The 21,526-nt window shown below is 39.7% G+C and overlaps 1 protein-coding gene across 2 annotated transcripts; it reads left to right on the plus strand.

The window, feature by feature from the left end:
- Nucleotides 1-149: 149 nt before the first annotated feature.
- LOC143876002 (FRIGIDA-like protein 3) lies at nt 150-19,664 on the plus strand. Of its 2 annotated transcripts, XM_077377601.1 has the most exons (5): nt 178-303; nt 4,979-5,065; nt 17,326-18,354; nt 18,544-18,716; nt 18,814-19,664. In XM_077377601.1, exons 3-5 carry the CDS (start codon nt 17,349-17,351, stop codon nt 19,432-19,434), a joined length of 1,800 nt encoding a protein of 599 aa, XP_077233716.1. In that variant the 5' UTR covers nt 178-303; nt 4,979-5,065; nt 17,326-17,348; the 3' UTR covers nt 19,435-19,664. The 2 variants fall into 2 exon arrangements, with proteins under 2 accessions (XP_077233715.1, XP_077233716.1); XM_077377600.1 differs by lacking the exon at nt 4,979-5,065 and having other exon boundaries at nt 150-303.
- Nucleotides 19,665-21,526: the final 1,862 nt, after the last annotated feature.

Here is a 21,526-nt window from a genome sequence, read left to right on the forward strand (position 1 = left end):
GGTCCTGCAAAAGCCCATCTCACAACACCCCCATCATCCCTTAGAACAAGAAGAAAATAGTTTCCAAAAATGCTTTCCAAGAAAAATGCTTTCCAACCCATTTTCTTAAAAAAATAATGTTTTCCAAGAAAAATTCCCTTGTCCTATTTAGCTTCGGCTTAAACACAACACGAGCATAGTAAAATGTACAAACGAGAGAACCGGTTCTAACTTTGGGAGGCAGAGAGTTCTAGGGTTTCTCTTCTCGTTTGTTTCAGCTCTAGGGTTTTCATCAAACTCGTCCTCTTGTTTTTATTTCCCAAGGTAATCATCTTTTCATTCTTCTCTTTTCTCCTTGTACATTCCTTCGGTTTCTTTATCAGCAATTTATTTCAATGATTTTTCTACTGCATTGAGAAATTCTCGAGCACAGAAAGGCCAGGTTTTAACTTTTGCTCTTGAGCTCTGTAGTTTTTCCTTGATCTCTCTTTATATAAATAAGTTGAAATTCGTAGCATATTTGTGACCTAATGAAACAAACAAGGTTAAAAGGGTTTGTATTCTTCATCAAGGATCAGGTGGAAGAGATTTTTTTCCTGATTCGGCACTTAGTTATTATTTTATCACACCTTTTTTTTTTCTTCCTGTAGAGGATGCCTAAAATAGTGAAGCCTAAAACCCTAGAACACACAATTTTTTTTTGTGTCACTATTGATTACATTACAAGAGGAGTTCTAAACTGAAGGGCGCCCTTGCGAAAAAGGGATGAAAGGGCGCCTCCATTGATTGTACGCCAGCAATGTGTATTTAATGTTTTTTGACTTTTCAATTCATTTAATGCGCCTTGGTGAATTACAACCAATGGGGGCGCCGTTTCATCCCTTTTTTGCAAGGGCACTTTTCAGTTTAGAACTCCTCGCATTACAATCATTAGATGTTGTGAAGAACCTCCTCAATAGCAACCTGTAGTTTCAATGGCAAAGCGAAACGAAACAGGATAACGCAAGCACTCACATGAAGACACAAAGATTTATGTGGTTTGGCGTAAAGCCTACATCTACGGAAGAGGCGGGGAGAAAATCTGCTATAGAAACTAGAGAGTACAAGAGAAAATCGGTATCTCTCACCAAACCCACCAAGAAACTCTTGGACACCCTTTTCTCCTTTTTGAGCTCTCAACCCTTTTCTGAAAACAAGAATACAAAAATAAGCCCTAAAACCTCTTATACAAAGCGGTTCAAAGCAAACTTACTGAACTCAACATTAGACAATTACAAAAATCTGGTATTTGGAAGGAGACTATTAGAGTATCATCTAGGATGATTTCCGATTCCCAATTAAGATTAGCTTAATGATTTTTCAGTCTGTTGAATAACTATATCTTTCATCCCCCTTATTATGAACATAAACCAATGCAAGGGTGGTCATCACCTCAAAATTTTGCTAATACTCGTCTTGTCCAAACTCTATTACATTGATGCAGCCAAGCCAATTAAAACATTTTTCAGGATAATAATTACTTGGCTTGCTCTCTTGTAAGGCACCAAACATAAAACACAAATACAAGACTGTATGTGACTCAATATTGAGCCAACATCATATGACCATCCCTTGGGGTGATTTGTATTTAACCTGAGCAAGATGGAAGCCTTTCTCTAATCAAATTGAGAGCTGATCCAAAGGGCTTCTGATAATTCAAACAGAAAATTCTTCTCCTATTTTGTTATGTTTCCAATAAATATCCTTATATCTATTTTTAAAAAACCCTTCTATTATAGAGACAATGATCCGTGCACGTGCCGATGTCCGCCTCGCTCCTCTATTTTCTTTCTGGCATATTCCACTAATTCCTTATTTTAGTAAGGTATCATTCCAGTTTCAGCCCCTATGAAATAAAGCATTTTTTCGCGTTGGTGCAGTCACTTCGTCATCTTATGATTTGAAACTCGATTCTGCCTACACAAACAACTACGTTGTTGCTTGGTGAATCCCTTCGTTTGCTCTGTGTGCTCCTTCGGTTTTCTAGTAGCAAGCTTTTGGTTTGAAGATTGAATCAGGGACTGAAACTGGATTAAATATGAATAAATATGAATACCGTTTCTTGTCAAAGTGAAAATGTCCATGATGATAAATATGAATACCATTTTTATTTGGATTAAAAAGCTTTTAGAAAATGTGATAAACTCTTCTATCCCATGCCATTCATTAGTGGTCTCCCAAGTTTTTAATGGGGTTTTTTTCATGAATTTCCAGACTCACATCTACGCTTAAGGCGCATTCATCAGTGGTCTCTTTACTTTTTGATGGGGGTTTTGTCCATGAATGTCTATAAGCACATCTTATAGGGGACAATTGGGCATTATAGGTCTTGCTGAATACTTTAGACCCATTGGTATGTGGTGGAAAACTCCGACATGATTTTTGGTGTTTGTCCTACTAGTTACTTGTGGGGAAAATATTGGAGGTGTTATCTCCCCTTCTTAAGGTGCATTCATTAGTGGTCCCTCAACCTTTTGATGCGGGTTTGTTCATGAATGCCTAGACTCACTCTCTCCTTCTTAAGGTGCATTCATTAGTGATCTTTCAACTTTTTGATGCGGTTTTGTTCATGAATGCCTAGACTCACTCTACCCTTCTTAAGGTGCATTCATTAGTGGTCTCCCGACTTTTTGATGGGGGATTTGTTGATGAATGTCTAGAAGTACATCATATAGGGGACAATTTGGCATAATTTGTGTGTTGGACATGGAGAATGCATTACGTCATTGAGATTTATTTATCTTTTAAGGAATGGTATCTGGTCACGAGTTGAAAGATATGAAGTCTTGCATCTCTTCAACTTGAAGTTCTATCCTGACAAATGGAACACTCTCTCTCTCCCCCCTCCCCCCCCCCCCCCCCCCCCCACACTCAAAATTAATTTGGGCCCTGTTTGTTTTGGATTTTGAGAACAGATTGTGAGTCCAAAGCTGATTATTGGACTCACAATCTGTTGAGTCTAATTTTGAGTCCATGAATCAGCTTTGAACTCACAATCTGTTCTCAAAATCCAAAACAAACAGGGTGTAAATGCAATTTTTGGTTCAATAATCTGTTGGATTGATGGACTCACAATCTGCAATAATCTGTTGGATTGATGGACTCACAATCTGCAATAACCTGTTGGATTCAAAATTGATTATTGGATTGAGAGTCCAAAACTGTTGAGAGTAAAAAATCAAAATTATATTTGTTGGATTCAAAACTGATTGTTTGTTTTTTGGGTGCAATAATCTGTTTTTTGGGTGCAATAACTGTTAGAGAGTCCAAAACTGATTATTGGATTCAAAATTTTGTTTAATTTTGAGTCCAATCATCTATCTGGGGCTCACAATTACATTTAGGCCCTGTTCATTTGATATTGTGACAAACTGACAACCGATTGAGAGCATAAAACTGGTTATTGGAGTCAAAATCTGCTGTTTGTTTGAGATTGTGACAAAATCTGCTATTTGTTTGAGATTGTGAAAAAATCTGCTGTTTGTTTGAGATTGTGACAAAATCTGCTGTTTTTACTTTAATTGTTTAGGCCTTGCTGTTTGTTTGTTTGACAAAATCTGTTGTTGTTTGTTTAGGGCCTTCTCTCCCATTTGTTTAGGCCTTGTTTGTTTGAGATTGTGGGCAACCAATTGAGACTTGAGAGCCCAAAACTGATAATTTTTTTTAATTTTTATAAATATATAATAAAATATTAAAATATATTATTATATTCGGCGTACCCGAACGTACCCGCACCCGGGTTTTTTTGAAAAATCACATACTTGCGTACCCGTGTCGTGTCGTACCCAAACCCGTGCTTGATAGGACACACCTTCAAAGATATCAACAACATACTTCAAATGTAGAATAAATTAAAAAGTTAAATTACTGTAGAGTATTTTAGCAACCAACCTTCCATTGATAACCAATCCAAATGAATGAAAATTGCAACACCAAATGTATCTAATCCAGGTTGATTTCAACCATAGATGAAACCCACAAAATAGATCGTCGCAATCATGGAGTTTTCTTCTCAAGAAAATCCCTTGAACATGAAATAGGTAGTAGATCCCTAACCCCTTTCTTATTCCAAAAAATGCAAAAATTGTCGGTAAAGCCCAAAGCAAATACATATAGAAAGCTCTGAAACCCTAAACTAATTTCTCCTCAACTCTCACTTAGAGCTCTACAAAATCATATTAAAAGTGACGTGAATAGAAGGGGGGAAGAACCTAGAAGGCTCTGAAACCCTAGACTAAATGCTCCCTACATATGATAATAATACCCACCTCAATAGTTGGCTCTTCCATTTGTTTCTACTGTTTTGATTTTTTTTTTTTATTTCTCTTTTTCTTCCTCCTCCTCCTCCTCCTCTCTCAAGTTGCAAAGACGGTCGTCGGTGGCGGTGGATGATATGATATCCCTCCAAATAAACCACAACCATATAATTTCCTCTAAATCGTAGAAATGAAAAAAAAATTCCCAAGAAAAACTTTTTTGCCCAAAATATTTTTCCTCCAGTCCAAACGGGCCCCTAATTGGCCTTACAATTGTAGGCCTCTGATTTGTCAACATTCTGAGTATTGTTGATCTTTAACTTTCTTTGCCGTCCATTTTTCACCCTCGAATAATAATAGTTAGATTGTCCAATAGAGAAATGACTGTCTTTAGTGGGGACAAACAAATCAATGGTTGAGGCCTAGTTTGGATTGCATGATTTTCTTGGAAAAGTTTAAAAAGGAATTTTTTTCTAAAATTTGCTATCTTTTTTACAAATGAAAAAGATAGCTTGAACCATCCAAATTTTATATTTAGTAAGAGGGACCTTAAATTTATGATGATATCCCTCTAAATTAACTATAATCATATTATTTCTCTGGTGCGAAACACTGTTGGATTTTGGAGGAAATTTTCATCTCCCAATCCTTTGAAACGTGGCTTTATACTGTGAAATAAAGTCGATTTTGGGCTGAATTTTCAGTCCCCAGATCGAAGTGGGTAAAATCACACAATTGGGACCCTTACACACTAGAAAAAGAAGTCGGTTGCGTGCTACATCTGCACCGTGGTAATCATCTGCAACTTCTTTTTTCCTTCTAATATTTGGTTATTCTTTATTAATTTTTTTATCTTTTTCTCTTTTTTCGTAAAGGTTATTTGGACGCTGTTTTTTATTTTTTTGAGTTTCGTAAATCTATTCTGGTTTTCAAATGATGGATCATACTGATTTTATTTTTTAATATTCAATGGGGAATTGAATTCAGTTTTCTAGGTGTTTGCCAATTTGCTTAGTCAAGGATTTATGATTGCTGGAATAGAAGGAAAGCTTCCTCTGCTCTTTTTTTGTACATCATTGCCTTTTTTGATATTATATAAAGGAAGGAAAAAAAAAAGATGATATTGGAGTTTGAGTTGATAAGCTGTTTCCTTTATTCCTTGTATGGTCTGTAAGTGGAAGATGATAGCTTTTGAATATGTTGAATTGATTGAAGTTTATTTGTTTTTTTTTTCCATTTTTTGAAACAGAATTCGGGGTGAGTTCAGTTGAGAGATATTGAAGAACCTTTGATTTATGTGTGAGATTTTCTCACAGGTTTTTCGTTGACAGACTGATGTAGGACAACGAATAGGAACTAGTCTATTCAGGGTTTGGGTCAAATATTAGGTAGGAACAATCAAAGAAAGAGGGTTTAATGGACTGTAGTTGGGGATTACGGCAGGTATGTTGGTAGAAGAGGGACTGGTGGGATTTGGGAGGTTATAACAAACTTATGAAAATTTTGTAACAGGGTCAAATTATCACGACTTTGACCTAGGATAATCTGATGTGTGAGTCTTCTTGTTTTATGTAGTCCTACTAGCTAATTGTGGGGAAAATATCAGAGTTTTCTCCCCTTCTTAAGGTGCATTCATTAGTGGTCTCTCAACTTTTTGATGCAGATTTGTTCATGAATGCCTAGACTCACTCTCCCCTTCTTAAGGTGCATTCAATAGTGGTCTCTCAACCTTTTGATGTGGCTTTGTTCATGATTGCCTAGACTCACTCTACCCTTAAGGTGCATTCATTAGTGGTCTCCCGACTTTTTGATCGGGGATTTGTTGATGAATTTCTAGAAGTACATCATATAGGGGACACTTGGGCATAATTTGTGTGTTGGACATGGAGAACGCATTACGTCATTGAGATTTATTTATCTTTTGAGGAATGGTATCCGGTGACAAGTTGAAACATATGAAGTCTTGCATCTCTTCAACTTGAAGTTCTATCCTGAATGGTTATCCCCCCCCCCCCCCCACACACACACATAACAAAACCACGCCAAAAAAATGATCTTTTCCAAAGCTCAAGGTGTTTGAGACACGGAGACCCTCTCTCTCCATTTCTCTTTAGCATGTTATAAAATGTGGCTAGTAGATTAATGGAAAAGGTCGTTAGCTGAGGATGATTGAGGTTTTTTGGGTTTTGTTTCAGTGTTGAAGTTACGCATTTGCAATTTATCGATGGTAATCACTACTTTGTGGTTCTTCTTTGGAATAGGTTGTACCTCCACAGGCGACTTTTTGGTACTTTGCGGCAGTTTTAAGGCAATATATATTGTTGTGAGTGAATGTCGAGGAGGAATTAGCTATATGGATTGACTTATTTGGGTTGCCGAAGAACCCTTATGCAACTTATAGATGGAAACTCCTATTATGTGGTTCTTCTTTGGAATAGGTTATAAATCTAAAGGGGATTTTGTGGTACTTTGCGACAATTTTCTGGCAATAAGTGAACTTTATTGAAATGTGATATTGTGGGTGAATGTAGAGGACGGATAAACTATTAAGATTGTGTCTTATCTGAGGGGTCGAAGAACACTTCTTAACACCTACTTGGGACTTCCCTTGTGTATCAGTAAGCCTTCAAAATTGTGTGGGATCTTGCGGGAGCTTATGATGTATAGTTTTCAGATGTTATTAAAATGGATATTCTTGTGCCTCTTTGGGGTGATATAAAGTGGGTATCTCCCAAGTTGTCTCGTCCATGTCATAACCCTTTTCCAATTCCCATTGAACTGTAGAATCATTTGTAACTATCAAAGAAAGATTTCTTATGGATTGATAAAATTGAAGGATATGCGTATCATTTGGTAAGGTTGGTGGAGCATTCTAAACCAAAAGTTTGGTGAGCTGTGAGTTCATATCAAAAGAGCTAAATAAAGCAGTATTGAGTGTTAGTTGTGGAGGTTCAACAAGGAGCAAGAATGGGTCATGGAAGCATAGTACAAAAAGAAGGCACTCGAGAGTGTTTTGGGGGTTGGGAGGTTGGGTTCTGGTGTGTGGCAGCCTGCTTTTATGTAGGGATTAGATATGAGCTAGATGTTGGGAAGACTCCTAGAATGGGGAATTCCTTTGATTTTTCCTTAGGGGTGCCTAGAATTTGGGTTATGATAGAGAAAGGTATAAAGTTGTTTAGAAACCTTGGCATAAGTGACATCTAGTCTTGGGCCGCATTTTGATTTACTGGGCCATCTAGAATGAGTGTGCATCAATAAGAGAGTTATGTGGGACAAATCTACGATTGATGTTGTGATACCAATTTACAATGCAACTTATAATAGATATAACATCCAAGAGTCGATGGGTAGCTCTTGATTATAGATATCAACAACGTACTTTTTTTTTTTTGAATTGTAGCAAATTCTCATTAAATCCAAAGGGAGGACTAAGATGGTCAACCCCAAGAAAAATATAGAAGCAAAGTAAATATAGACAAAACAAAGTACAGTCACACATTGCAAGGTAGCCAGGGATTCGATTGACCATGTCTTTATACATTGCAAGGTAGCCAAGGAGCTTTGGAGCAATATCCTCTCCAGGTTTGGATTGTCTTGGGTTTTTCCATCCAAGCTTTCAGATCTGCTAGAAAGCTGGGCATTGGTACCATGGAAGAAAAAAGGAAGTGCTTTGGAATGTTTCCCACTTAGCAACTCTGTGGGTTCTATGGAAAGAAAGAAATGCTAGATTAGTTGAAGATAATGCAACGTCTCTTCATTTTTTATTTATCAAAGTTATTGCCCTCACAATAGCTTGGGTGGGGACTCTTCCTTCTTTTCTGTTCGTCTCTGCTTTCAATTTATGGGAGGGTTGGAAGGAGGTGCGTTTCAGTGCCTAAAAGCGCCATTCGATTGTTCGAGAGTGGGAGGCTCGTGTTATGGGATTGCTCAAGTTCAACTTTGATGTGGCTCTAGTTTGGGAAATCCCGGTCCAGCTGTCATAGGAGGTATCCTAAGAGACTCAAATGGTGATGTTATCGGGCTTTCTCATGATCTCTTGGGATTGCAGATGCTGGTGAGGCGAAGATAGGGCTGTCCACCATGGTATAAAGTTTTTGGATGGAGATTGTATGGATAAGATCATTGTGGAGGAAGATTCCATGAATGTTATTCTGTGGCTTAGTGGATCGAGTTTCCCGCCTTGGAGATTCACACAGTTTTTTTATGAGATTCAGGATCGGGTGGAAGGGATGCCAATCATATTTACACACTTAAGAAGTCCGCTGACAGACTTGCAATGGATGGTGTGGGGAAGCAGGGATTGGAGATGTTTGACTTCCTCCCACCTTGATCCTTGTTTTATGCTCTGATTGTATCTTTCTGTTTTCTTTATATATTCTTTTTGTACTTTTGGGTCGACCATCTCGGTCTTCCCCTCTCTTTGAGCGAAACTGCAACCATTCAAAAAAAAGACGGAAGAAAATAAATCAAGGGGGAAGATAAACAAACATCTTTGGCCCCTCCCTTTCTATCCCCTCCCTCAATAGGTTGTCCGCCACGCTAATGACAAACCGTCTATCATGACTAAAAACAATTGTAGATTCCTCCCCCCCCCCCCCCAACACTTGGTCTTAAACTTAGATGTATATATCGTTTCGTTTTGCCCGTTTTCGAGAGAAACTTTTCGGTTCAACAAAAAGGCCGTATATACCATTTCGTTCCGGATTTCGATGGATTTCAGTAATTACGGATGAAATTTTCCGAAATTTGAAATTTTAGTTGTTTTTCTTCCACTCATTCTCTCTTCTTTGTTCTTGTTAACTAACCAACTTCTCCAAAAGCTTAAGCTATTGGAGAATGGTGTTATTTATCTTTTATACTTTAACACTCCCCCGCACGTGTGACCCACTTGGCAAACACGTGCCACATGTGGTCCCACTTTGGGCCGACCATCACATGTGGATTTTCGCTATCCGGGAGGTTTGAACTTGAGACCTTTGGCTCTGATACCATGTTAACTTACCAACTTCTCCAAAGGCACTATTTAAGCTTTTGGAGAAGTTGGTAAGTTAACATGGTATCAGAGCCAAAGGTCTCGAGTTCAAACCTCCCAGTTAGCAAAAATCCACATGCGATGGTCGGCCCAAAGTGGGACCACATGTGCCACGTGTTTGCCAAGTGGGCCACACGTGCGGGGGAGTGTTAAAGTATAAAAGATAAATAACGCCTTTCTCCAACAGCTTAAGCTTTTAGAGTAAACTGGTAGTTAGCAGTTCTCTTCTCTTCTTAGTATTCACATGTAAAGTCATTTAAGTAAATGTCTTTACTATTTTTAATGTCCGGAATTACCCCCTCCCCCCGCTCCCTCACACACGCATTTGGATTCATTAAAAAGTAGTTTCAAGATCCAAGTCTAAATGGATAAAAAGTCAACTTTCCAGTTCTAGTACAAAATTTGGCCGGGTTAAAATCTTAACTTCCAGACAATGGGATATTTTTGCAATTTTAAAAATTCATAAATTCCATTATTAAATCAAGTTTGGTAAAAATATTCATAATTTGGTCTCTAAAAGTTTTTGACCTTGTCAGGCATTGGTCGACATATGCATTTCTGCTGACAGTGATTTCCCTTTCAGTAAATGTTGGATATTTTACATATTTGATTCATTTAATTATTTCTTATATTTTTCTCACAATTTCCGTTTTTTTTTTGGATTTTTTTCATATTGTTCAAGTATTAAATTTCTGTCGTCGTAGCAGAACGAAAAGTTTCGATCGAAATCAGAACAAAATGACCAAAATTTTTGAAATGTTCCGTTCCGGTTGCCAAAACAAAATGGCGAACACAACGAAATTTACAACTTAGGTCTTGGATCTTGTCAAAAAATTGAGCGAATCTCCAAGGCGGAACACATGAGCCTCTTAACCAAAGGATGACATTGAGGGAATCTCCCTCCACAACAACCCTTGTCCAAGTATTTAATACCTTGATGAACTGCTCGAACTGCCTTCTCGGCATCTACAACTCCGATAGGCGCTGCAAAAGCCCATAAGAAAACTCCCTCATCGTCTCTAAGAACCCCTCCAATTCCTGTTGGCCCAGGGTTCCCCAAGCTGGTTCCGTCAAAATTAAGCTTCAAGGTATCCGGAGAAGGGGGTTCCCAATTTTGCACAATCACTCGGCGCCAAGCTACACAAAAGCAGATCTCCCTCCATCCATTCCATAGGTTGAAGGCCGATACAAACTTAAAGAAAGGGAGAGATTTCACCCAATCTATTGTAAGGGCTATTACTTTCATAAAGAAGAAGAGGATTTAGCCATACCTTCAAAGATATCAACAACATACTTCAAATCTAGAATAAATTAAAAAGTTAAATTACTTTAGAAAATTTTAGCAACCAACCTTCGATTGATAACCAATCCAAATGAATGAAAATTGCAACACAAAATAGATCTTCGCAATCATGGAGTTTTCTTCTCAAGAAAATCACTCGAACATGAAATAGGTAGTATATCCCTAACCCCTTTCTTATTCCAAAGCAAATACATATAGAAAGCTCTGAAACCCTAAACTAAATGCGCCCCACTTATGAAAAAAAATACTCACTTAGAGCTCTAGAAACTCCTGTTAATAGTGATGTGAATAGAAGAGAGGGAGAGGAGGGAGGGTGAGAAGAGGGGGGGGGGGGGGGGGACCTAGGAGGCTCTAAAACGCTTAACTAAAAGAGAACACCTATTTAAGTGTGTTATTTTATGTATTTATCTTGTTTGTTTTCTTCATGTGTATCGCCCATCTCGGTCTTGGGCTTCTATGTTCATTTCTAATAATTAATATTGTTCTCTTGACGACATGTTTTTAAGGGTTTTGGGAATTTGAGGACCCACTTGATTCCTAAGAAATGCTTAGGAATTATATTTTCTCCCACATATTGAATTGTTTTTACCATGTTCCTTCCAAATAGACCATAGCATCACCATTGAAGTTAAGTTTCACATAATATGGCCTCTAGTTGGAAACGGACAGCGATCAAGCATCCAATAATAGTGCAATCAAATATAGCGTTACCTACTTGACTCCAAACAAGCCATGAATATAAAGTAATAACTTCAAAGAATGAGCAACTTATTGTCCCCTCCAAGCTCAAACATATGATCTGCCAAAGCTCTACAATCCACAAAAAAAGCACTAGGTGACCTAGAATGAACCATAAATTATTATAAAATGATTTGATTAAATAAAAAGAGGGCCCACTCCAATTTTCCCTTATCCCTTCTACCACCTCTTGGGTAATGTTAATGTCGTAGACTCTAGATTTGTGAAAATTCGACCTTTGCCTCGTCACTAGCACATAGCACCTAAGGATTGCTTTTAGATTCATAATCTTTGCCACATCAGGGGGCTAAAAAGAATAGTATCGTCTGCAAATTGCAAATGCGATACCTCCACCCCTTCACACCCTATTTTAAAGCCTTCAATCGGCCCCCTCAGACAGAAACACTTCATGTTCCGTTTCGCCTAGAATTTTCATTCTATTTCATCCCATTGCATTCCTGATTTGGCCGAAGCACCAACTTTTTGGAAAAAAATTAAAGTTTCACTCCTTAGCGGCTCTTTTTTTTTTCTTTTGTTGCTTTCCCTTATTTTTTAGCCTTTTGAGCGTTGAGGTAATTTTTTCATGAAGAAAGAATTATTAATGCGGTGTTGAAAACATGGCGCCATAATAAAAGAGATCTTACGAGGAATATAACGCCTTGATAGAAAGGAAGAGGAAAATGCGTTGCAAGAGAAAAGGTGGCTTCTCAAGTTGGAGCATGAAGAAAAATTGCGAAGGGAGGAAATTAGTTAGCGACTAAAACCCTGTGCTCTCTGGCTCATAGAGAGGGATGAGAATTCCAAATTCTTTCACCGTATGGCAAACCCAAGAAGAAGAATTAACACAATAACCTACCTTGTAGAAAGTGGGGAATTGATAGTGGATCAGGATATCATTATAAACATCATTGTCTAATACTTCTCCAAGTCTATCTTCGATCCCCTCTAAAATCGCCTTCTCAAAGTATGTCTAGCAACGATCACTTCGGAAACACAAGCACTATAGCTGATGGGGCAATCACCTTGGTTAATGAAGACATAGAGATTCTGAAAACTCTAAAGTACAACGAGAAGTTGGCAACGAAGGAATCGCCTACACCAGCCGAGGTCCTGGTATCCCCTGAAGAAACAATGGGTTAAAGAAAGGGTTGCCGGCGCTCGAAGTTTGGGGTCGTCCCCATCTCGGTCCACCTTGAATAGTGAGGAGGAACTTCACACCCCCCTTCGTAATCTGCCCATCTTCAATAAGATTCTGGATAAGGAGAGGCTTATTCGAAGGCGCCTGTGGGAGGATGAAAAGCACGCGGCTATCTCTTGTCTGGAACTTAGGCGTCAATCTCTGGGCCCAGTTCAGATTCGGGAACAAGGGACCCCGGTAATGGAAGATACTCAGCGGACAGGGCAGCTTAAAGATTGCAATGATAAGCGTAAAGTTCTTTCTTTGCCATCAGCAGGTGATGACCCTGGGCACCCTGAACTGGAGAGCTTTAAGGAATTCTTAGTGACGGGAGATGCCTTGGGATTCTCTTATCAGGAGAATATAGGCAAGACCAGGGCGATATTCCTCGGAGAGCAATGCAAAGTTGTAGAGGACGGAGTAGAGAAGGAAATGGCAGATGAAATAGAACCTAAATCATGAATAGTTAAGAGGAAAATGATAGAATAGGGAAGGATCAGAGGAAAAGAAGTAGGAGAATGTAAAGAGGACGGGGAAGTAGAGAAACAAAGAAACCACGTTTCTGTTTTTATGAGAGATTAGGTTGGATTCAATAGTATGAGGAAGGGCTATACTAACCAAAGGTGCAACTTTCTCGCTTGAGAATCGGAAGAATGTTTTGCCCGGGACCTATTGAATAGAATTGATAAATTACATACCCTAATTTTAGGTTCTATTGCAGTATCTTGATAGTGTGCTCCTATCGCTTTGTTTTGTCTCATTGGTTTAGTTGGTTTCGTTGGAGGAGCATGAGTTTCGAAGGGATGAGCTCAAAGGGGACATATCCGTTTATCTCCCCAGTCTTGCAAGTCAATGCTTTTAAGGGCTTAGGCTATTGGCCAGTTACTGAGTGGTGGCATAATCCTCCATAGGTGATACATAAATGGGGGTCAGAAGATGTTGTAAAGAACACAGTGTTTAGAAAAGTATAGGGATGAAAACAAACTAATATCAATGCTCTGTTTACCTTTTGGACTAGTGCCGGCATGTCGGCCCATGTTGGTCCCGATTGCCATCTTAATATTAATGAAATGTGTCAATTTTTATAAAAAAAAAAACGTTCTCCAAGTTATACACAAGGGAGCACTAGTGGTAGCGTTTAATCAAATCTCACCAAATAAAAAAGAATGGTTGGGGCGGGAGTTCTCAGAGGAGGAAGTAAAGGAGTCATTATTTTCCATGAAGGATAAAACTCTCAGTCCAGTTTGTTTCTCCATGGCCTTCTGTCAGAGGTATTGGGAGTTAATCAAGAAAGGGATCATCGCCTTTGTAGATGAGTTTCACAAGAGGGAAAAATTAAGGAATCAATCACAATTCTGTGCCATGCATTTCCAGAACTATACCGTTTAGTAACCCTTATAGTCTTGTGTCTATTTGGTGAGGGGAAGGGAGTGGTTGCTAGGACATTTGGCTTAGGCATAACCTTAAGGAGAGTGGAGATTGCTACTCTGTCCTCATTGTTCAGTCTTCTGTATTCTACCTATTGTCCATCGGCCTTGCTGACAGTAGAGTTTGGATCCCTGGCCCTGATGATGCTTTCTGTGCTAAATTTTTCTTTTTCATGTTTAAACTCTTTGAACTTTTCGAATAGGGAAGTTTAAATTTGTGCAATTATTTGGAAGACTAAGGCTCCACCAAGGGATGCGGCGTTCATAAAGGAAGGAAAATGCACCTTGCAATCTGGCGTATTTTCTGCAAAACAGAGTCTGTAGATCACTTGATGGTGCACTGCCTGTTCGTATATAATCTTTGGCTGGCAATCATCACAAGTTTTGGCCTTACATGGGTGTTGCCAAGATCTATAATGAGCTTATTGCGAAGCTAGAGTGATGGACCTTTTGGAGAAACGGCGCAGGCATTATGGAGGTTGATCCCTGTGGCCCTAGTTAATTTGGCACATTTGGAAAGAAAGGAACAACCATATGTTCAAAGAGAGAAAAGTTGGAGTGAAATCATCTGACATCAAAATAGACCACTTATGGGGTAGAAATGCCAAGGATGCACACTGTTGGAATGTGGCAGAGGTACTTAGAAAGTGGCATATGGTGATGATGGAAAAGAAAATGAAGTGCACTATTGCACCAAAGTGGTCCCTACCACCAGAAGGTTGGTTGAAACTGAACTTCGATGGCAGCTTCAAAGGGAACCCAGGTCGGACGGGATTCAGGGGTATTATCTGCAACTCTAACAAAAGATGAGTGATGTCATTTTTTGGACCAGCCGGAATATGCGAATCTAATGAGGTGGAAGCTAAAGCTTTGCTTTGGAGGCTTAGATGGTTTGCAAAGTCGGGGCGTAACCCCCCTATTGGTGGAATGTAATTCACTAAACGTAATAGCCTGGGCTAACAATAAAAGTGTTGGCCCCTGGAAGATAGCTGGTAAATTGGCCATCTTCATCACCATAGGAGATCTGCAAATGAACAAGCTGATAAACTAGCCAAAGATGGGGCGGATAAGGAGGAAGTGGAGGGCATAACCCTAGGCCAAGAGGAAGAGAGAATAGAACTGAACGAATTAGCAGGTAGGCGGATATAGCTCAGCTAAGTATAGTTATCTGCTGTCAAGGCAGAATGAGGACAGAACAGTATAGTTATCTGTTTGTATTCTCTTATTTGTGGGGAACTGTAATAAAATGTAAAAAAAAGACATTAATCAAGGGGTAAAACCCTTGTGATTGGGGCTGTAGAGATGATTTTTGCGTTGGTGGGACGTCTTGTCCCCATTGGATGTAGGTTATGTAACCCTTTCGCAGCTTATAATAAAATCGTTACCTTTCAACAAAAAATAAACCATGGCACAATATCGAAGGCTCTTAGGGATAACTCTGGAACAAGCGTCTCTTCCTACCGTCTTTCATATTCTAGTAGAACTACGTTAATGCCTGGTCATTTGGATATTCAATTGAATCCATATCTGACATCTCTTGTGTAAGCTGTACTGCTTCCAAATATGAAACTGCATTGACCAAGTCTGTTCTTGATCTGTCACAGAATGCTTACTTATTTGTATATAAGCAGCGGTTTATATTTATCAAACCTGGTATGGTTTTCTCAAGAACCTTCCTGATCTAGCTTGTACGCCTTCTTTTCTTCCTTTTCATTCTGGGATGGTCCCAGTCTTTCTATTTCTTTTTATTCTGTTTTTCAGTGTCTGACAAAGTTATTTCTGAGAAAAAAGGTGCGACTGTAATATTAAAAAAAAGGTGCAACTGTCTTTCTCCAAATCTGAAGAGTTGTTTATGCTGGGCAAATGGTTTGGTTGTGTTGCTGATTTTCTGTTGGCGAAGCATTCTTCTATTGAGCACAATGGTTTCCTTCTAGAAGTGTTTCTTGGCAAGTGGGGCTTCTTTCAGAATTTGCGATCAAGGATTTGCCTTCATTTTAAGGCTGGAGCTGTACCCCCCCCCCCACCACCCGGTGACGGCTAAAATCTCCCCCTTTAACGTTATTCGTTAAGTTTTAAAGGCAAAGGAAATTAAAAGGCATGAATTTATCCTCAAGCACTGAACCATTCTCACAGAAACCGTTAAAGGAGGGGAGGGATATCATTTCCCTTTTGTAATTTTGATTTAACGGGTGATTAGTGTCCCTTAACTAGTGATGACACTCTTTGTGAGGCAGAGTGGGTGAGGGCTTTGTGTTAGCGCTGGTTTGGTTATTGTCTCCCTTGTGTTATGGTTGCTTTTGATTAATAAAATATGTACCTTTGACCCAAAAAAAAACTACGAATGAACTGCAGATGCAGTCAATGTCGCGAATGGACATTTTTCTCTTTTCTGTGAGCCTTTTGGAATCATAATTTTCAGACGGGGAAGACTGATTGTACTCGTTGAAATGAAAAGTTGGAATGCATGCATAACATATATTTCTAGAAAGCGCGGCTCCATAAGACATTTGGCTTCCACAGTCATGGATTTGGTTTCATCTCACATGTCTGCATCAATCACGTCCCATATCGATGGTTCTTTCCTTATATTCATTGTTTTTCAGTATGCGACACAACAATGCTACCAAGTAGTTCCTCCATACTTACCCTTCTTGAAGTCAATGGCCTCCCTTGGAAGTTCGTATAGGAGCAACTGTCCAACCAAATAAACTGTCTGTCATGGCACTCTTGGCCTCCTGCAGCGTTTGTAATGTAGCTCTCTTTTAAATCTTCTGGTATCTGCAATTCGTGTCTTCTAATAAGCTACAAAAGCATCCATGGTCGCATTTTTGTGTTTGGCATGAGAGGGCTGACTTATTCCACATGATCTGAGATGTCCCCCATGATATTCCTCGCCATTAGAAGCACGATGATTAATTCCCTCTCTATATTTATTAATTTTTAATTTCTTTGACTTGGACTAGTATGTAAGTTGGTGATCGTTTTATACTCTGGTTATCGGGGACACCTCGCGTATTCTTTTTAATAAAAACCATACCATCTTCCTCGACAAACAAGAGGGAAAAAGGAACCAAAACACTAATAAATTAATCAAACCATACATTTTATATAAAGACCACGTGAGAGTAACAAATACTTCATTCTCTTAACATCGATCCTTATATTCTCTCATCAAGACACTAGCCAAAAAGAAAAGAAAAAACTACCGAATCCATGACACCTCTCATATTTTGCATCTCATACTATACACTTTCCAATTCTAAAGCGGCAGAGAAATATTGAACGCATTTTTTTTTTTTGAAAGAATAAATATTTAACACCTTTCACTGTAATTCCTGGCTTTTCTTGACGGATTTTATATTTCTCTCTTGTAGGTTGACCCCTTCCGCTCTTTTCCATGGCTGATAGAGAACCAGCTGTCATGGGCATTGAATCGACAACCATGATGATAGAGCAGCTTGGTAAGGCATTTTCTGAACTGGAAGCTCATAGAGAAGCTTCTTCTGACAACATTATTCAGTGGAATGAAATTGAAGAACACCTTCGCAATCTTGAGAGTTCTTTAAAGGAGAAATTTGATGAGTTAGCTGAGAAGGAGAAGGCATTTGAGGACAAGGAATCTGTGCTGGCACAGAGAGAGGCCGATATTGCTGCTAAAGAACAAGCTCTTTTGGATCGGCTCCAAGAACTAAAAGACACTGCTGTTGCAGCTATTGTGGAGGCACGCAAAAATTACAAGGCGCCATCTCCGGAGCCCACCGGCGGAGCCCACATAGAAAGCAAGGTAAGCAGCTTTTCCAATGGTGAGAAATCTATTGATAGACCAGGTGAACACCCTGAAACCATGGCTGTAGAAGTTGAGCCCCGTCCTGAGTTGCAGCAATTATGCGAACAGATGGATGCGAAAGGGCTTCTGAAATTCATTTCAGAGAACCGGAAAGATCTCGCTGCCATACGTGAGGAAATTCCCGTTGCATTGAAAAGTGCAACCGAACCAGCCCGTTTGGTGCTGGATTCATTGGAGGGTTTCTACCCTCCAGTTCAAACTACCCATCAAGGGAACAAGAAGGATCAGGCCCTACAGGGCCTGCGCAGATCTTGTGTTCTTTTGATGGAATCTGTGGCCCCATTGTTGGTGGGGCCCGATCACACTTTGAGCTCTGAAACCAAACAGCAAGCTAAGGCAATTGCTGATGAGTGGAAGCCCAAGTTGGGTGATGAGGACATTGATGCTAAGAATGGAAATTCATTGGAAGCTCAGGGTTTCCTGCAGCTTTTAGCGACTTTTAACATTGCGTCGGAGTTTGATGAAGATGAACTCTGCAAGCTTGTCCTTGCTGTTGCTTCTCGTAGCCAGAAACCTGAACTCTACCGTTCACTTGGGCTCACACACAAGATGCCAGGTTGGTATTCTGTTAACTGACCATTAGGGGTCTACTGACCCTTCATACCTTTTCGTAGGCGTCCCATTTGAGGGCATGCCATGATATGGTCTGTATGACAATGAGCGATTGAGGATTTGGCATTATTAGGTTGGTGGTGTTGTCCCACTATATAGTGTCTAATTGTGTGGGTTTTTCATTTTGATGCAGGCGTAATTGAAGCATTGGTCGACATTGGGAGACATGTTGATGCTGTTCATCTTGTGCTTGGCTTCCAGCTAACTGAGAGTTTCCCCCCTGTGCCTCTCTTGAAAACATACTTGAGGGATTTGAGGAGAAATGCGCAGGGAAAAGGTGGAAATTCTGGGTCCGCAGACGGTCAGGTGCCTATCAAACTACAAGTTGTTAAAATTAATATTGAGCTATGATTTTTATTTTTATTTTTGATTGACTGAAAATTTTCTGCATTCTTGAACTCAGGATGACGCAATCGCAGAGGAGCTTGCCGCACTGAAGGCTGTGATCAAATGTATTGATGACTACAAGCTCGAAGCAGAGTACCCATTGGATCCCCTTCAAAGAAGACTTGTTCAACTGGAGAAAGTGAAATCTGATAAGAAGAGGGCCGGGGATGCTGCAAAGCCTCAATTTAAACGGGTTCGAACTAATGGAGGATTCAGCCCCCGTATGCCTGTTTTCGCTGCAGAAAGACAGCCGCCTAGCCATCCGATTTTTAGCAATAGGATAGCACTCCGAGCGGGGTCACAAAGTTACCCTCTTACTACTCCAATTACTACATATGATTATGAAGCGCCAAGACAGGGTTTGTATGGCCAACAAGCAAATGTCCAGCCGTCATATCTCTACCCAGAAGAGAGGGTTCAAGCAACTGTCCAGCCATCCTATCTCTACCCAGAAGAGAGGGTTCAAGCTACTATCCAGCCATCCTATCTCTACCCAGAAGAGAGGGTTCAAGCAAATGTCCAACCATCCCATCTCTACGCAGAAGAGAGGGTTCCTGCTAACTCATTCAATGCTTCATCAAATTATGGAGCCTATTTGGGGAGTGGAATGCAGTCTTCCTACAAACCTTATATGTAAACAAATTTCCAAGGGTTGTAGGAAGACAGTTATCATTGAGAGGTAGCCTAGAGGAAATATGTAGGACTTTTGTGGTAGGCAGTTATGTGTTGTTCCCTGCTCAAAGTCATCAGTTGCAGGGAGTTTTTCATGCTTTGTTTTATGTTGTGGTCTGTTTATTAGGATACATATTTCTTTCAGTTGCAATGGCTCTACGATGGCTATGGAATGCATAGATCCTTTTTGAAGTCTGCATTGAGTTGTGATGCAATACTGTGTAGAGCAAAATTGCTGGACAATTTATTTAATGTTAGTTTATTAATGACTTCACAATTAAACCTTATTCAGAATCTTCTTAGGTAAATGTCATTTTCTAAGGTTTTTAGGTCCCAAAATATCATCCGATATATCATGAATATTCCCAAATATTCTCATTATATCAAGCAATACATATCAACTGATGTATCTATATCCTAAGGGTGCTGAAATAAATATATATTGATAGGGATTTGCTAGCCCCCATCGCGGAAGGCGCGGATGGTCTGTTGCATGAGAGAGCAGCCACGTCGGATGAATAAACGAATGAAGACAAAATGTGTTGAAAAGCGAGCCTATGTGGCTGCTCTCACATGCAACAAACCATCCACGAAATGCCTTCTGCGATGGACACTACCAAATCCCAGATTGATATATGCCGATGTTTAAAAGCATGTTTTGAACTAATTGGGGAGCTAATCCTGGAAAAAGCGGGAATTATGGGACTAATCCGAGATGATATCATAAGGAAAATCCTGTCATTCTCAGGATTGGCGGGGTATGTGATGCAAATGAAGCCGAGGCAAAGGCCTTGTGAGGACTGAGACCGTATGCAGAGAATGGAAGTGGCCCCTTGATCATGGAGGGGGACTCAACAATTGGTATTCATTGGGCTTGTAATAAAGCTGTTAGCCGAGGGAGATTGGCCCAATAATAGATGAAATCAGGGATCTAGCTGAGAAGATATCCCCAAAATTCCAATGCAAGCGCCGGTCAGCAAATGAGAGGCGAATGAATTGACAAGAATAGGAGCAGACAGGGAGGACCTACTACTATTAGTTGCTGTCAATGACTCGTGACAACGGAAGGTTCCAGCACTGGAAATCGTCTTGCTTGTATGTGTACCCTAAGAGAGATTTTAGGGTCCCTCTACTGCGTGTGTAAGGCACAGCGGGAAATCATGGGACTTGCTGTAAGTGTTACACTGTTGGGACGCCTGGTCCCGTCTATTATAATAAGCTTTCAGTTATCAATGAAATTCCATGTTTTTATAATTGCACGGACCCAACTTGTCGTTTCTTTTTTTATTGGCTTGTGAAAGCTTTTTGGGAACTGTAATAACCTTTTGACAGCTCTTTAATTACTAAAAGAAAAGATGCATTAGTGAAAATATCAAAACATGGTTGTGATGAGATCATTTCCCTCTCTTAATTGAACCATAAATGAGACTTTTTCAACCAAGGGCCTAGAATCATCTGATCAAGGCGCGAACAGGGACCCAAAAAGGGCCTAAAATCATCCAATCATGGAGCAAGCAGAGGCCTAAAAAGGGCCTGCAGTCATCTGATCAAGGCACAAGTAGGGGCCTAAAAAGGCCTGCAATCATCTAATCAAAGCGCAAGCATGGGCCTAAAAAGGGCCTAAAATCATCTGAACAATGACATTTGGCCGTACTTATGATCAACATTCTCGGATCAAAATAGATCTGATAACGTTCACAAAGGCACAAGCACAGGCCAGAAAAGTCAGTTGGGGAGGATTTTAATAGCTCATGTTTTAGCATTTTCTTTAGATTAGACTGGAAGGGAAATGCACTATCCCAAAGACTTTTACCCGTTGAACGTGGATACTTTTCCCAATTACTTCTCTTTTGTAGTCGTCAATATATTTTGTATGGGCATGATGTTTGGTCAAAGAAAATGAGATATCCAAATCTTTACCTTTGGATTATTATAATTCCTTGTTCACACATCATATGGAAATGACGATTTGATAGATAACCTAGGGCAATGCACCTCAAATACCCGGCCCATCTGCCTATGTTACAAGGGTTTGGAGCCTGTGAGAAGAAAAAACA

This window comes from Tasmannia lanceolata, unplaced genomic scaffold (assembly GCF_043159265.1).
Source record: "Tasmannia lanceolata isolate RefF3 unplaced genomic scaffold, GAP_Taslan_0.1 ptg000004l, whole genome shotgun sequence".
Classification (NCBI taxonomy): Eukaryota; Viridiplantae; Streptophyta; class Magnoliopsida; order Canellales; family Winteraceae; genus Tasmannia; species Tasmannia lanceolata.

Excerpts from the sequence above, each read along its gene's own strand:
- LOC143876002 (XM_077377600.1), top strand. The coding sequence starts at position 17,349 with ATGGCTGATAGAGAACCAGCTGTCATGGGCATTGAATCGACAACCATG. Across the intron at positions 18,355-18,543 it reads GCTCACACACAAGATGCCAG|GCGTAATTGAAGCATTGGTC; the intron begins GTTGGTATTCTG and ends ATTTTGATGCAG. Across the intron at positions 18,717-18,813 it reads CTGGGTCCGCAGACGGTCAG|GATGACGCAATCGCAGAGGA; the intron begins GTGCCTATCAAA and ends TCTTGAACTCAG.